This window comes from Haemaphysalis longicornis, unplaced genomic scaffold (assembly GCF_048455015.1).
Source record: "Haemaphysalis longicornis isolate Haplotype H1 unplaced genomic scaffold, Haemaphysalis longicornis Haplotype H1 scaffold_1, whole genome shotgun sequence".
Taxonomy (NCBI): domain Eukaryota; kingdom Metazoa; phylum Arthropoda; class Arachnida; order Ixodida; family Ixodidae; genus Haemaphysalis; species Haemaphysalis longicornis.
The window spans coordinates 130,567,189-130,585,022 of NW_027526203.1; the positions used below are offsets into that span (position 1 = coordinate 130,567,189).

A 17,834-nucleotide genomic window follows, 5' to 3' on the forward strand; every position below is an offset into this window, starting at 1 on the left:
GACTGTGTGTAATCATAAGATTTTCTTTTATAAAAGGTTGTAAATGCCCTGTAAATGTATGTCAAAAGGTATTTTAACGCCCTAGTCGTGGCCTGTGAGTCATCGGCGCTTTTTTCTGGTGTTTAGATGATCAAGGGCTGTTGTACGGGATCCACATTCTCTTCTCACTTTGGTCACCATCTTTCTTAGTCACTGCATTCATGTGCTTGGTCAGGGAGCTAGCAAGCGAGGACAACAGTCGGCACCAACTATCAGCCGAGTTCCTTCAGGCTGGGACAATTTCTGGAGAGGCTAAACAATGTTTTTAAAATCCCTAACTGAGAGCTTTCACTTTTTGTTTTGTTAAAGAACATTTAGGCAACCCTTCAAGAACTGTCCGAAATAACAAAAATGACTATTGTGCCCGTTAAATAGTTAATCTACGCACAGTGAACGATGGCATAAAATCTATCAATGCGAACCTACCCTTTGAACCTGCTTAATATTTAGCAGAGACTCACTCCATTTATTAGCTGTTTTATGGCACTGTGTGGGTGGGCTACTGGTTTCCACCTATGGAGCGTGTGGGCCACGCTAGTTTCCAGTCGTCCTGTCAAATGCTTTTGGAGACTAGCACTACCCTGCAGTGTACGAGCCATGGATTCCTTGGGTTGGCCATGTGAAATTCTAGTGAATCGTTATAAGCCACCAAAGAAAGTGAGCATTTGTTTATCGACCACTGTATTGTGGCCACGAAAAGTTTCGTTCATTAAAAAGACTAACAAATGACATCAATTTTATTGCAAACTTCAAACAAATAACTGGTATCACTTTCCAGCTATTTCTCCCTGCCATCAGAGCATCTTGTTTGTGCGACTAACAGATACCGACCTATTCCACTGCAAAGAAACATAACTGGGCGATTGTAGTGGGGCCTCTAGTTCCGTTTGATCATATCACTTGAGTGTTTACGTACAGTTAACATACTGATGACTGTGTTTATAATGCATGCACATACAGGGTGTCCCAGCTATCATGCACCAAGATTTAAAAAAAGAGCGATGGAGTTACTCGAAGAAAACCTAGTGCATAATGTTTGCGGTACTGTGGAGAAGTGGACAGTATTTTTTTCGTTAATTAGAGTTAATTAAGTAATTGTAATTAATTATCTAACTCAGTAATTATAGCCCTGATCCCAAAAGTGTCAATGAGGCACTTGTAGGTACCCACAAGGGGAATCTAACTGCGGTATTTTCAGCGAAGAACTATTTGCGTACTCATTTATTCTGGCTGATAAAGAAAACCCGCGAAATATGAAAAATACCACGTGACGACGCTCCCGCGCGTATCGTAAAGCAGCGCCCCCAAATAAGCTGATTGAAAACAACTACTTCGCCTGTCACCCGCCCGAAGAGACAGCGTATCACCTTGATAATGGCATGCATGGAAGGAGCAGCAACAGCAAGATTCGCGGGGCGCGTGTGCAGATAAGGCACAAACGCGGTCGCGATTTCTTCTTTCTTTCTTTTGTTTATTTCGTTATGGCTAACTCAGAGGCAGCCTGTTTGAGGGCATTGCTTTACGAAGCGCGCTCACGCGCGCGGGAGCATCGTCACGTGGTATTTTTCATATTTCGCGGGTTTTCTTTATCAGCCAGAATAAATGAGTACGCAAATAGTTCTTCACTGAAAATACCGCAGTTAGATTCGCCTCGTGGGTACCTACAAGTGCCTCATTGACACTTTGGGGATCAGGACAGTAATTACCGAGTTAGATAATTAATTACAATTATTTAATTAACTCTAATTAACGAAAAAAATACTGTCCACTTCTCCACAGCACCGCAAACATTATGCACTAGGTTTTCTACGAGTAACTCCATCGCTCTTTTTTTAAATCTTGGTGCATGATAGCTGGGACACCCTGTATAATATCAATGTAGTTTGAAATTGGGATCTTTTTCACCATTTATTTTTGTTAAATTCGCCCCATGACAGCCTTGACGTTTGCCTATCAATTACATTTGCAGCATGCTCGCTGCTTATACCTGTTTACACAAACAATCCGTAGATGCTTTCACGTGCCAGGCACATCTTAAGATTAGATTCTTTTTGACGTTGCTTATTGAGCCTGTGCAGAACCCATAGGTTTTCATATGCTGGAGTGCATGCAGGTGTATTAGACATGATGGCCGGCCAAGCGTACACCCTTCCTATTACCGTCTGTACAGCCTCTTCTCTGACCCTATTGTCTGGGTGTAATGAATTAACTTCATTTGCATGAGGGACTCAGTCAAGTCTGGCCAACATAGCGTACACCACGGTACAGTGAGACGTGAAAGTTATACCAGTGCAGTGGCTATGAGATGAAGCGTCTGGCTAGTCTACCTTTTGAAGGTCGCAGGTCCTAAACTGTCGTAGAATCATGTATTTTACTACGAAATCTTTGGTTTCTACTAGGAAACCTTTTTAAGCGCTGAATATCACGCAATTATGATGGTTGTGGCGCATGCTCACAAGACTTTTCTGCTCATAAAACGTATCGTGGGTGTAAAACAAATTTTAAGCTACAATTTCGCCCACTAGAAAATAAGAACTTCCCGATTTTCGGAAGTTTTCCTTGCTAATATTTCAGAAGAGGAGATCTACTGTAGTGGTACGTACGTGGTACATGTGTGGGGACACCAAAGATTACCTTTCCTATTCTTGGCGCAATTGTCTGTAATTGTAATGCGCACATGTGCCTAGTAAAAAACAGTTGCCGCCACTACCCTTCGTCCTCGGCACTGTACACTCCGATTATCTTTTGGCGCTGCCAAGTTGTCTTCATTTCGAGAACACACACCGCGATTTCAGCATTCTGAACTCGCCGTGGTGCAAACTGTTGATAGCAGATGCCGCCGCGCCGACATGCGTCGGAAGGTTCACAGAATTACGCTCGGACGGTGTCTTTTCTGTGTGGCACGTAGCTTGTTCGAACGGGGCCAGTCGGCTGTGCGATGTCGTCTCACGTACGCTGAAACAGTACGCAGGTACCATCGGCGTACACCAAGCATAACCAAGCGGTCACGGGTCAACATTACTCGAGAGCGGCTATTTTGCTGCGGTCTGGAAAGGCTGGCTGGGTCCCCACGCAATACATAATCGCAAGCAACTTCCTCACGTTTTCAGATAGTGCTTCTAACAATATGAACTTCGGTTTATCTACGTTGTCGGCCCGAGAAAATCGGAGCTTCGTCACGCTTTCGGATACGCGACTCCATGTACGCGATACGGCAGCTGGCAGCAGCAGCAGCATCGCCGCGGCTGCTCCCGCAAGAACAAAAATTGTTTGTTAAGCCTCGCCGCTGTGCGAGCGACCACAGCTGGATGTTCGCCTTCCTCCATCGTGCACGGCTCTGCGCCGCACGTGGCTTCCTGGCATGGATGCTTCCTGGGGCCCTATTAGAGTGAACTAGAATATTCTAGTTCACTGTAGCCCTATCATAGAGAAGTAAAAAATTCTTTCTCTATGGCCCTATTCTCGACTGCACAAATTGCCGGCAATTCTGGCAATTTGCCGGAAGTCTTTTCTGATTGGCTTTCAGTTTTGGTCACGTGCTTCCGGTTTACAAAGCGGTTGTGTGTGGTGTCGTCATTTGGACGTTTCATGACGTTTACGGGCACCAGTTCTAAAGTTTGCCTTATTTCTCTTTACTGTAAGCGCATAATTCTTGGCCGGCAATGAAAAACTAGACCAAATGCACAGGACATGACAACGTAAGCCTGTCTTTGCTATTCAACAACAATACTGCTTGTAATACACACCCTCTCTGTGATTGGCTGAGAAGGCGTGACGTAATTTAAACAGTTGGCGCGAACGTTACGTCACACATCGGCAACTTCAGCCTGCGTAAAAATGACGTAATGTTACGTAACAGCTTGAAAATGGCGGCTGTTTTTGTCGCAAAATACAAGCAAAATAGGGCAAAAACTTGCCCCGGCTTTCGGCGCCGCGAAATGTCCGCCAATTTGCAGCAGGCGCAGTTTCGCATGACGCGCGGTTTGAATCATGTTGTCTATAAAGAAATAATATTTTCGACTGTTTCCAAGTCAGCAATCACGGAGGATACAAATCACGTGCCGTAGTTTGCTTTTATGTTTGGCAATAAAATAAAAATTATTTGTTTGGCGTAATCGCAACATAAGAGGGCAGTACGAGCCTCTCCACGACAAAGAGAACCCAACCACGGCCGCTGGATGAAAGGCGCACTGACGTGCGGCCTGCCGCGTGCCTCCAAAGCGGCGTGAGTGCGCCTAGAGCCAAAGACTGCCACCGCGGCGCCACCGTTCCGGGACTGGTTGCGGCGAGCGCGGCCCGCTGGACGCCGGCTTTCGGGCCGCTTATTTCGAAGTGTGGGCTTATCATCGGTGTTCCACGCTCCACATAAGGCATTTACCAACACTAATGTTACGCCTGTTAAAAGACAAACACGATTAGCGGTGGCCGAGCTTCATTTGGTCAAGATACAAGTTAAATTCCGTTCGCAGCAGCAGCATTACGCGTTGATAGTGTGCCTTCTGTCTCGCATAGCTGTCTCGTTGTGTCTTACATCTCCCGGCATGCTCTTTGTGACCTCACGCCCGGCAGAGATTTACGTTTTTCTGCAAGCTGCGACTGCAGAGAGTATATTAAAATTACGGACAAACAGAAGCAATGTTTTTGTGACGGCGCTTGTTATTTATGAGTGCCAACACTTCTCAATGTTTAAGACATAACCAACTTTTTTGTAGGTTTTTCCTCGTGCACTAAATAAAACACCACAATTCGTTTAATCTCACGGTACACATGAATTGATTACACGTTGTTTAGTTATGAAGTAATACTACTATCACGCTATGTCGGCCTTTTTTTATTTTGACAATATATATATATACAGTTGAATGAAAAGCGATTCCAGTTTCTACCTGATATTTTTACTTGTTCCCTGTAGCCCCGAAAAACAACTAGGAGAGCATATGGAATATCCGGGTCGACAAAAAATAAGAAAAAAATTGGCGAGCTCGGCAAGCTAAATTTTTGCCCGGACACAAAAGAAAAAACGAAATTGTACAGAAATTCCGAAAATTGCCTAATAATGCGTAAGCATTAAAACACCGCTTTTCCATTTCACATTTTCTTCCTTTCTTTGCTATTTTAAACCAACAGTCTACATCTTGAATATCATAATTATTAACAGTTCTAACTGCGTGAATTACGCATTTTTTGTGCAGATACAGGGCATTACACATCTTGCATTACGTAGAGATTATGCTTGGGTACTCAAAAAAGAAAGCTGACGTGATAACGTATGTAAAACTTTTCCTACGCCACGAAAATTATTTCGAATTGAAGCGCAGTATGTTCACAGAGCAAAACTACCGCAACGTCTTTAGAGCGCGCTAATTTGACAACATACTGGTGCTGCTCCAGGAGCCCGGCCGTTAAATTCAGGGATAAATGCATATGGGTTTGAATCGGTGATGAAATAACGGAGGAACTGTACCTAGCGCTAGTTCTCATCGCAAAGTTTGAAAAATGCTTAGCAGCTAGGAGAGGGGACCGTACGCACTGTCTCTTGAACACAGCACGGTGCATTTATTTTTCTTTCTATACAACCTCTGTAATCAAGTTTTCAGTAGCGCGTTTAAAGGCATTGTCGTGCCTGCGAAAATGAAACAACCCACATCTCTATGCGCGGCAAGACATGATCGAGCCAGTATAAAAGTATCAAAAGACACGCATAGCAAAATGTCTAGTCTTTTCAAATCCTTTTTGAACCATCCTATCGCGTGCCCTCGTTTTGCGAGGTGCGCATTCCGCCCGGCCAACATGTTTTTGCAAAGAAGTGTCTTTAAGGCAAGCTTTAATCCGTCGCCGGCAAATATTCATCGCTCTCCCGTGTGTCGACACCGCGTTTCCCGAGAAAAGGTGACATTTTTGAAATTTCGGACGAATAAAGTCCCGCCAAATACCTGCCGCTTGAACTGTAACTGATCAACTTGCGGCTTTAAACTGTGCAACGCGGTTTACGTGCTGTGTGTGAGACTTTTTCAGACAAAGCTAACCGGTGATCATCCTTTTGTTGAAATTATCTTTTTTTAACAATGTTGTCGGATAAGGGGCATCTTTTTAGATTTGTTAGATTGCAAATGTATTGCCTATATCTCATTGAAGAATTATTTTAACTTCTGGCTGCTTCAGTCACGGCCGGGCGGTTGGATCGAGCGACAGAGTGGCAGACATACATACAGGGTGTTGCGACGATAACTGGAACACTTTAAAAAATTTTCCTGAGCGATCCGCCGCTCTGTTCGCGCTCAAACTTCACACAAAGGTCGCATTTTGTGGTCTATTTTGTTTGACACCGGGAACAACAACGGTACTTACCTGTTTATTCTGAAAATAAATAAAAACGATTTTCGCCTATGGGAAAATGGGCGCTGATTTGGACGTGCGAGCCAGCGCAAGTTGATGTTGGAACGGCGGAACCACCTGCAGAGTGAAACGCATGTTTGGGATTCACGTACGGAGCCAAATGGTGCAGCAGACGATCAGAAAATGCACCTAGAAATGAGCTAACAGACGATCAGAAAACCCGGTTTTCGGGTTCGCACGTCCAAATCGCCGCCATTTTCCCGTAGGCGAAAATCGTTTTTATTTATTTTCAGAATAAACAGGCAACTACCGTTATTGTTCCCGGTGTCAAACAAAATAGACCACAAAATGCGACCTTTGCGTGAAGTTTGAGCGTGAACAGAGCGGCGGATCGCTCAGGAAAAATTTTTAGTGTTCCAGTTATCGTCGCAACACACTGTACATACGGACAGACAGTTTTTGCGGTTGAGTAGTCCAGGACTGGCAACATCTTTAAAACCCGTGCGCCGGCTGTCTCTCAGCCGGCGCAAGCGTTCGCCTACGGGGACCGCCCCGCTCCGTCCCGAAACCAGTCCCCGAACGCTAGCGCCACGAGGGAGTCAAGCGGCGGCAAACGTAAACACCGCCACTCACGCCCTCGCCCGTTGAAATCCGGGCGACGCGGCAGGCCGCACCTTGCGTGCGCTCTCATCCAGCGGCCGTGACCCAACGCATGGCATTTGTCCATACACCTCCAAGTAACCTGCTGGGTCACATGATCGAACTCAAGAGAAAAATAACAAAGAAAAGTGACTCTTGTTTATTACAGCGCTGATCGAAGTCGAGCTTGACGAATGAACGAATCGGAGACATCGGCGCGCTCCGCGGTTATCAGGGGTAGCGCTTTGCTACTCTTATGTCATAAAAGCGATGGTCGCCGCCGTCTTTTAATGCACTTTATAAGCGACCCTGAATTCCGGTGACCGCCGTCCGTCCACATAGCAACAGCTGCGGGTGCGCGCGCTCCTCGTCTTCCTTGGCAACGGGGGGAGATGGGCGCGCGCTGCCTGGCCGCTGACATGGCACATATCCACGTGGGGGATTGGCCCGTAATCGGGCGTGAGAAGGTCTAATGCACCCGTTAAAAGGAGTACTGACACGAAATTTCAAAGCTGAGATCCGCTCTAGCAATCAAGTACAACGACAACACAAATAGGTGTCTGTGCATGGCACACACCCACGTGGGGGATTGGCCAGGAATTGGGCGTGAGAAGGGCTAATGCACCCGCTTAAAGGAGTACTGACACGAAATTTCAAAGCTGAGATCCGCTCTAGCAATTAAGTACAACGACAACACAAATAGGTGTCTGTGAATAAATGCATTTTTCTTTCGTTGTAGTTGTGTGTGTGTGATCTCTTTCGCGAACATTACCGAACCGCGCAAATTCAACTCCTGCATTCGCACTTTCACATTCTTCCCCTCCGGGAAATTTTTTCTGTGATCACGCCATAAACTTGTAACATACCAGCAGACGATAGCGTGGCGGCGTGGGAAGGTGATAATGCAACAAAGCTTGCATTGAAGCAGAGAGCCCAACTATGTTACTAAAAGCGATTGAAATAAATAGATACGGTAAAAAATTGTGTAATGTTCTTTAGCTCGACATCCGCCTTTCGCTCACTTTTGGATCAACGTTACTCGATCGCCTTGTGGTGTTGACGCCAATTTTGACCTGCAGAAATGTGTTTTTCTTGTCAGCCTCACCTACCGTCTTAATTTTTATAGTACATGCCAAGTGTTTTTATGTCTGTCTTGTGCAATATTTGATACCTTGATTGCGATCTTTACGAGTGAATCGTCAAATTACACTGCATGTCGTCATAGCTATAGGTGCAGCACGTCACTGATTGCTTACGTCGTGCTTGCGCAAAAAAACATGGCGAAGTTGCCGGCAATTTGTGCAGTCGAGAATAGGGCCCCTGGCCTTCCTTGGTGGTGCACGCTTATCGCTGCGGCGGCGGCCTCCTCGCCTTCCTCCGCCAGGTGGCGACACGGGTTCCGCACAAGCCAACGTTCCCTCCTCACCTCTCTCTCGCCAGAAAGGTTGCAAGTTGGGCAGTTGGAAAGACATACTGATGATCATGGGGCTTAACGCGCCAACGCTTCACAGGCGATGAGGCACGCCGTAATGGACGGTTCCGAATTTTGGCCACCAGGGGATCTATAACGGGCGCCAAAATCTAGAACACACGGGCATTTTTGCTTTCCCCTCCATCAGAAAAGTGGCCCCAGAAAAGATCATTGGATGAAACCAGCACGAACCTAAACAGACAAAATAAGTGAAACACAAGTTGTATCAATACGAGTTTTGAGAGCATGAATTATCATTAAGTGCTTGTAACCACCAGACGGGCTCACCCCTATACGCACCCCCAACCTGTCTTCTTGAGAGGCTGCTCTGTCCAGCACTGCCTGGCAAGACCAACAACGGCTGATCGAACGGGCCTGCCGGATACGTCAACCATTGGAGTCCTGGACTACTCACCCAAACATCGAGGCTGCTCTTCCACCACCACCACCAGCACACAACTCATAGTTCCAGCTTTTATTCAACACAAATCAGCCTTTTTTTCACAACAGATACAATTTTCTTGTGTGTGTGTGTACAACTATTGCACAACAGATGGGTTATTTAACGCCCGCATAAATGCGCCTCTGTCTTCCACAGTTCCACCGAAAACAACGAGGCCACTTCTTAGGGAATTAAAAGGAGAAAAAAACCTATAGAGAGAGATGTTACAGTAGAAGAGCAAATTCTCAAAAAGGCGCGCTTTTCTTGCGTCAGCAGAGAGTGTACCAAACACGTGCCAGGCCCCTCCTCCCCTCCGTGACGCCCTGGTGACAACACAGACACGGACTACCAGCACACTCGCACTGCACCCTCTCCCCCCCAGGTCAGGTGGGAGGGAGGGTGCTTTGGCCTGCACGCTGACACAGCGGCTTCCCCAGGGTTAGTTTAGGAGCGGCAGAAAACAAAAACCCTTGCACGCAGCAGTCCCGTGGTGAACTGTGTATGCTGTTACAGCCATGTTTACGAAAAACTTTCCCTTTCAGCATAACCAGTCTTCACACCAACACCTAGTGTCCCTGGAAGCAGCCAATTACAACAGCTCACGGGCCAAGACAGGGAGCCCAAGGGTGCTTTTGTGAGGGCGCCTGAAGTGACTGGCTCGGCAGCTAGGATGGCCACACATTCCATCACCTGTGCTTGCCTACACAAGTGTCTGCGATATCCACTTCAAGATGGCTAATATAAACACACAGTGTGAAGCAGTAACAGCATGCGCCAAATAGTTTGCCTTACAAGCATGCCGACGCACAAAAATCTCACTACAACTAAGTCGAGAAAATGCTCCCACTTGCCTGGGACGCCATATCTCCAGATTTTCCACACAAAATCCTACCATGTTGAAAGGTGCAGGAATTTTCAACACTTTTGCACAGCTTGCACTAATACAGCCACCACCTGCAGCCTTCAGTTGACACCACTTAAATCTGCTGCCTGCACAGTGTGACAAATGTGCAGACTGTACTCAGTTGGTGGGCTCACTGCCCACCACTCGTGCGACAGCCACCTTGCAACTTTTAGCACGCAGTTATTTGTGAGTCCCACCAGAGCCCAACGGCTGCTACCTAAGATGTCGTGGTCATGTACCCCGCTGAACTTCCAAAAACTGTCTCAAATTGTCAGTCCCACGGGCACAACAATACCGGCTGCAAGCCGACTCGGGGCCACCACAAGCCAGGCACACCATGTTGGCAACCCGCCGGCCTGTGGGACAACTGTTTGGCAGGGATGCGACGGGGGCTTCAAAGGGGGGACCTCGGCAGCACACCAGCGGAGGGGAGTCGAGACGTGGCAGAGACAAGCCGGGGCTCCCCAGGCCCTTGCAGTGCGACGTCGGAAGAAACGAGACGGCCACAACAGAAACACCAACAAAAGCCACATCGTCAGTCCTTTCGAGGATGAGGAAGGGGGGCGAGAAAAACAAAGCATTTGCACGTGCAGTATGTATAATATGTATATGAATATTATATGTAATTATATATATATATATATATATATTAGTTCCTCTTTCATAAAATTGCCACCAGCCATTGGGAATGGACGCGCGTGAGAAGTCAAACAGGGTGGCGGTGAGGGCGCTTTATATATATATACATATACACATATTCATATATATATATACACGCACATATATATATTTATATATGTATATATACACATATATATAGACACATATACAGGGATGTGTGAAACAAACAAACTGCATGCTGAAGAATGCGAGAAATACAACGAAGAAAACAATCGCGTTGAGAGAGAACACTGAAGGGCAATTTCCCGCATGAAAATTGCATTGTCGCCAACTGGCAGGCGGCCTGCTGCTTCCGTTATGTACACTCGTGTATGTATAGTAGTAATAGCAAGAGTCGTCCCCGAATATCGCCCAGCGCTTGGGGGCTGCCGGCACCCACTGGCGCTGCAGCAGCCCTCCCTGGCCGTCGGAGCAGCCGGCGGCAGCGTGCGCGAGTCGCGAGAGAAGGGCCGGCGCTCCGACGATGCCAGTCCCGCCTCACTAGTCGTCCCTCCCCTTTAAGAACTGGCGATCCCATCGCGCGCGTGCACACACACACACACATACACACACGCGCGCAGTTTGCAAGCTGAACACGGAGGGGCGGTAACAGCGAGGGGGAGGAGGCACTAGCCTGTCTCGCACACACGGTAGGAGAGGGGGGAATCATCGGGGGTGCAGTGCAGCGCGCTGTCTCCCAACGTTCCACGCGCGCGCTGCCAGTGTGTGATGCAGCCAGACAGAATGCTAACTCAAACAATCGACCGGAACAACAATGAAGGGTTCGCCCCCCCCCAGCAGGATTTGGACATGAGTGCCTTGCGGAGAGCCGTGGGGACAGGGAAACCTCTCGGGGAGGGCAGAAACCAAACAGCAGCCGCCGCCACAACTCGCCGGCTGGCAATAACTTAGCGGGAGGAGAGTGCGCACAGAAGAGGTGGCGGGGGAGGGGGCAGGCCAGGAGGAGGAGAAGGCATGTCCCCACGGCGGGAGGCGGGGGGGCCCCCGCTTCAGGAGCCAGCTGAGTTGCTGCCGCCGTGCTCCTCCTGCGGCGAGGAGGGCCCTCCGTGCGGCAGGGGCGCATCCTTGCGCGGAGGCATGCGCTCGTTGATCTTGTCCAGCCCCTTGGCCTCCTCGAAGCTGGTGATCTTGTGGTGCGGCGAGAAGCCCGCCAGTGCTGCAAGGGAGGAGGGGGATAACACCCGGAGGTGGCGTTACACACGCTAGTGCAGCCACTACAAACACACAAGTGATGTGGGTCAAAGCTGGCTAGACCTCTGGTGCTTGCAAGCTTCCTCGCCAACAGCCCAACCTCCGCACTAGCCCACTGCAGCATAAACAGGGGATTGGCCAAAAACCTACATATGGCCATCCCAACCACGATGGCATCTCTCCACTTCAAGAGCCTCCCCCACCAACCCTCACATGAGGAAGGATGTGCAGATTCAAAGCAAATCCACATTACTACATTAACTCTTTCGCTACCGCCGAAAAATTGACTAATTTTAGGGGTCCAAGAAAACATTTTTTTTCCTGCTAAAAAATTGGTTAGGCACTAATTGCAGGAACACTAAATGCAGATCATTTAACGGCCTTTCCAATAACACCAGTTTTTTGAAGGTTTTTATATATCATAAATGTAAAAAAAAATATCAAAATCAAAATTTTTGTCAAGTTGTCGAAAAAAATGATAAAAAAGGAGTTGTGCATATCAAACCACCGGTAGTAGAAGAAAATTAGAATATACATTTTGTAGGGAAACATTTCAAAAACACGCCCTAGAAAAAATGTCGACTTGCGCGGAATAGTTTGTCAGATATAAAAAAAAATGTTAGCATGCACGGTGCTCGTGTCATGCGGTGAGGCCCAACCTCCAATTCAAAATGAGCAATTTTGGGTGGTTTCCTGGAATAAATATGGCGGTTTGTCATTATCAGAGGCACCAATTTGCCCCCACATAACGCAAGAACATCTTGTCAATGGCTGAATTTGCATTTACAGCGAGCACAATATTTGGGACAAGCACGCGATGCGGAAAAAAACATGCATGAAGTTGGAAACGGAACGCCGTGGCTGATGCTTGTTGTCATTCACGGTTAGTTATCTCTCAAAACATAAAGCTGAGCTTTATTATCATCTTCTTACTCACAATTGTAGCCTTGCTCGCAAAAATGAGGTACGATGAGCTAGAATCGTGCCCTGCGATCTTTGGCCGAGTAGCAGTTGCGCGATGAAAAAGATCAGCACAACGAGCCTTCTCTATTGCAGCGCCACCTTACAGTTTTCAAATGAAACAGTAAAAAAACTTATCGGAGACTCCGTCCGAATAGACAGTTCAACTAAGCAGCAAAATTAGACACCCGGATATACCCTCGCATTGAAACGAAACTGGAAGGCGAACAGCTGGCAGTGTAAGGCCGGTTTGAAGCGCTGCCCTCGGCAGAACAGATATCTGGCGACTGGGTGTGATCTTTTGACTTGCATCTGAAGTTCTTATCGCAGAAATCAGGTTAGGGTGGGGGGAAATCGGGAGCAGCGAGCTTTGTTCGAGGATCAGTCGCGGACGCTCCAGGCGCCATGGCAGGTAGCCTTGAAGTTGGGTAACTGCGTAGTAGCACTAAATATGAATTTCGCGATGCAGAAACGAAACCGAAACTGTCGTAAACTGTTCGCGAATGGTCCTGGGGTAAGTAGAACTACCACAGAACTTAGAACAACGTGCGCAAAGGCAATAAAAGTGCCTAAAATCATAAAGTAGCTTAGCAACCAGGCACTGCTTGACATTTTCAGCCGATTTCTGGGATTATTACTGTCAGAGTGCGAACCTGACGATTGAAAATCGTTTGCTGGTTCACCATTCACGCCCTGATAGCAAAAAACAAACGCTGGTGCAGAGTAATTACGAGTGGCACGCATTCTTCGCTGGTAGCAGTGACGCGCGATGACCACGCCCCTTTTCCACACCCAGGTGATTCAAACGCGTGTCAAAAATCCCGTTTTCGTTGCAAAAATGAAAACAAAACTGAACAAAACTGATTTTGAAAGGCCGTTTTCTGATCTAACTCCAAACAGCTTTACTTGTTCGAGCAACGCCTGGAACGCTATGAAATCGCGCTTCCCAAAGTATCGATCAAATTGATCGATTTTGATAGGCGCGGTTGCAAAAGAGTTAAAATGTAATCTCTGTTTTGAAACACTCTTCGTAAAGTGGGGGAGAATTCTTAAAGGGGCCCTAAATAGGCTGTCAAATGTTACGATTTTGCGTGCGCAGTCACTGGAGTACTATCCAAGGAACGTCATCCCGCAAAAATTGTTTAAATTCGTAAAGTATTAGCCGAGTTATCGCTCATTAAAAGGGGCCGCCCATAAGGCCTGGGGCTCTCCTCCTCTAGTAGCTCCTCCGAAGCACTGTGGAAGCCGCGACGTCATCAACCCGGCGCAAGACCACCGAGAGAAACAGGGCAATCCATCACCCTCCTTGATGTACGTGCAGTCATTGGCTACGCCAAGCCCTGCGCGCGCTTTTTTTTTTTTTTAGCACTCGACGCGCATGCTCCGCCCACCAGATTCCGGTTGCACGGTGAGCGCTGTCGCTGTGGTTCACGTTCGCGGCGCCGCACTGGGCAGTGTCTCGTGCGTCATAGAGGCGCGTCAGAGGCGGAAAGAACTGCGTCAGAGCGCGCAAGTGTGGCGGCAAGGTATGGTTGGTGAGCCAGGAGAGAAAGTGAAATCTTTTTTTCGTGTTTGTGCGGCCCCTGCTTTACGCAGAGGTGTAATATTTGGTACACGTTGTCGTGAAGGGGTACTCTAGCGATTGCGCGATTGAAATGGCGACCTTCGGAAGCCTATTTAGGGCCCCTTTAAAAAATACATATACATAGAGGTCCATTCGAGGCGCTGTACCCGAAAGGATTATTTGCACCATCTGTGTTTAGAGCGTAGCTTCGACGTTGTTTCAGTTATGAGGTGGTAACGAACGGCGCCCTAAGGGAGCGCCGCGGCGACGACTAAGGCGGAGCTCCGCACGCAGCACTTGGACGACGCTGGGCACTGCCCGTGATCACGAGGCGCACACTCAAGTGCACTCACGCGGGCTGAATAAATCAGTTAAAGCCCAAACGCTGTCGCAGCTGATTCTCTGCGGCGGTCGCGACAAGGGCAAGAGCATGCGCATCCTGTAATGACAACTCCTGCCAAAGAGTTTCATTTCATTGCTTCCCAGCAAGTCATGATCGCAGGAAAGTGTGGTTTGCTGCACCGGCCTTCTGAATGAACCTGTTGCCTAGTGTCCTTAGCGCTCTTTACCATTTACCGTGTTAAATGAAACAAGAGTAGCCGTTTGCCGCTGAAAACGAAAGGATTGCAGTCTGCGGTTTCTGCATTCAGGCTTACCGGCTCTGCCAAGTAGCGACATCTGGCGAATTTGTCTCAAAGCAAATGACACAAAAGTTTGTTGCCCACAACTGTTCACTTACGCTTGAAATAGCTTGAGTCTTGGACCTTTTAGATTGAACTCTCATAATACAATAATTTTCTTTTAAAAGAGCCGTATACTTCTGCTGTAGAGCTTAAAAAATAGAAAACATGACGTTGACGCCGCCATCTAGAGGGGAACAATTAGGACCAAGTATTGCATTAACCAGAATTCACGCCACCGCTAAATATTTCGATATAAAATGAGTAAGATATATTGTAATGATTCCGCAGTTACCTATATTACCTTGCCCAACACGATTTTAAAAGCATAAAAGAGCTATACTAGTCCATAAAGGCATCTGAACCATTGGAAGCGGGGGAGGCTGGAGTAGGGGCGGAGATTTTGCTCGCTCATTCTGAAAAAAAATTGTCATTTATCGTGCTCCTCATCATTTAGCAAGAATGTAGTAAACAACATCAACTAAGATTGCTTGCATGAAGCGCAGAGCGCAGCGCATTTGCTGTGCCGTAAAGTTCCGGAAGAACGCCCACCCAAATTTAAGTACAGTGATATCAAGTGAAAAATACTAGATGGGCGAACTTTCGGGTCAAGCGCGGAAAGGACAAATAAGTGACTGCATCTACACATGAAGACATGATTCGGGTTTGTTTTGTTCACTCATCGGCGCTAAAGCCATGGATTTTGCGGGGTGGGCGCGTCTTTCACCAAATAGAATATTTCACCCGTAAAAGGTGGTGGGCGATGTTTCGGGGGAGGGCGTTCACTCGGAACTTTCCGGTAATCTAATCAAGACGCGAGCGTACATTTCGCCGGCGCAGGGGACTCGCTACTACAGTCGCTAGAAATTCTAGCCTCTGTGTCATTATGTAGCGACGGTAAAAATAAGTTACCGTTCACGGAAACTCTCGCGCATGCAAGGTCGACTTTCGCAATCACCAGTATCTCCTGCTCAAAGTCCGTAAGGACTGAAAAGGTAGCTTAAAATAAAAAAAGGGCGTCGTCGTCTCATGTGCGACCCACTCGCTGAAGTAACCATGGTAACGACGACGCTGTAAACCAACGACCGCCGCCGTCAAAAATCGCGGAGATTCCGGCGGCCAACCATGAAATGAGTGCTTCGCCTCGGACGAGGTCGGACTATGTCGTCATCGCAAGCCGCCGAGCCAACAAATAGTTCTGTCTTGTCGGGGTAATAACTTTTGTTAGCATGAGCGAATATGCTTACTATTTTTGGACTTGTTTCTACAAGAACTATAGAGGAGTTTTCTTACACAAACAAAAACATTTTGAAATCCATCTCAGGGCCCCTTTAAAGATTCGAATATGAACACCGCATCGGAATGGCGCAATCGGATGGACGGCAGCTTCATAATGCAAGGCAAGGTTCCATTTTGACCACGGGAAGCGCTTATTTTATGAAGTGCTTGTTTTTTTGGAACACCATCCCGAGCCTCAAGCTTTGCTTGAAAAGGTTGGCAGACAACCAGGCATGATGGGATGCAATTTGAGCACAGCTGCAGGCGACCGACTTTCATGGGAATTGACTGCCACAATGTCAGGGGCCCCGCCAGTGCTCTGCGATTCTCCGCCAAATGCCACGCACAGAGCTCGCAAACTGATTTACAATGTCAGTCAACAATCGCAGCTATGCTGCCGCCCCCGTGCACACACTAACAAACAGCCGGCTCCAGCTGCTTCAAATTCAAGAGCTATGAGACACCACTGCTGACCTGGGGCAGTATTCTCGAATTTTGTCCCTTTTGCGTCGCTTTCAAAAGTGTCCCTTTTGGCGAGCCCTGATTGGCTAAAAGCAAACAACCGGAAGTGACGTAACACAAGCGCAACAAACCTACTGTTAACGCCCACTGCTTAACCGGAAGTACGTCACTATGAAAGGGACTCAAAAGGGACGTTTTCAAAAGGGACAGTTACGAGAATGCCGCCCCAGAGGTCTGCAGACGTGGTCCACTTGGGTTCGAACTCGCACGACTAGTATGGCTGCATGAGTTTGGGCCCGAGTGAGCCCGCGTGAGGCCGACTCGCAAGTCTGGGTGGAGCCCAAAGCCCAGTGACGCTAAGCCTGGGCCTCAGTGAACTTAAGCTGGTGCAAATCTCGTCATGGGATAGTTCCAAAAAGTGGACACTTGCGGGGCTGGTTGGCACATAACTTTGGCTGCAAGCAGACGAGAGGGAAGAGGAGGAGAAAAGTGTGTGCCAGCTCCTCTTCCCATCTCGTCCTTATCTCGCCGTAAGCGCACAAGAAATAGTACAGTGGGGCTGGTGGATGCCAATTTGTTTAGGTTTCTACTGCAACACTATAGTGCAAAGGCTGCAGCCTCAAAGACTACGCCCGCATGCTCGCTTCTCGTCTGTTTGGCTTGTGCTTGCGTCAACTCTGAGGCAGCTGTGGAGAGCGGTTGTTCAGTGTGCTCAGTCTGCTGCCCAGTTGCGGTGATAATGGCCATCGAAGGAGGCTTATCTGGTTGCTGACGGTCAGTGCGGAAAAGGCCGAGAGCGACTGCTCGCTCACTGGTTGTTTCTGCTCAAAACGGAGCGCTTGTACCCTACACAGCAAGCCTCCTCGCCAGGGTTGTTTGTAGCTCAATGGTGAAGCACACTTACTGGAGCTCTATCTTTGCTGGTTCCCGCGAGCTTGTTTAGGAACAAGGCTGCAGCAAATGAATGTTGCGGCATCACAAGTTTAAAAGGAAGTTTTAGATAAGTGGGCATTACAGTTCACCCAAGCCTTTTGCAAATTCAGCACCGGTTTTTCTTTTTTTACCTTCCATAACAAACTTCTCGCTGGTTCTAGGTATGTGTCCGAGAAAGCATTTCACAACAGCTAATGTGGTTTCATTTTTTTGATAAACGAATTGTTCGGGGCATTACAACAAGAAACGAGTTT

At 47.8% G+C, this 17,834-nt stretch overlaps 1 protein-coding gene across 4 annotated transcripts in view; it reads right to left on the bottom strand.

Annotated features, from left to right (window-relative positions):
• Positions 1-8,945: 8,945 nt before the first annotated feature.
• The window catches only part of LOC144180060 (serine/threonine-protein phosphatase 2B catalytic subunit 2-like), an 84,211-nt gene continuing 75,322 nt past the window's right edge, over positions 8,946-17,834 (bottom strand). For all 4 annotated transcript variants that reach the window (XM_077708481.1, XM_077708477.1, XM_077708471.1 and 1 more), the window contains one exon: positions 8,946-11,668. In XM_077708481.1, the coding sequence (XP_077564607.1) occupies positions 11,502-11,668 (167 nt within the window). In that variant the 3' untranslated portion in view covers positions 8,946-11,501. The remainder of the gene's footprint in view (positions 11,669-17,834) is intronic.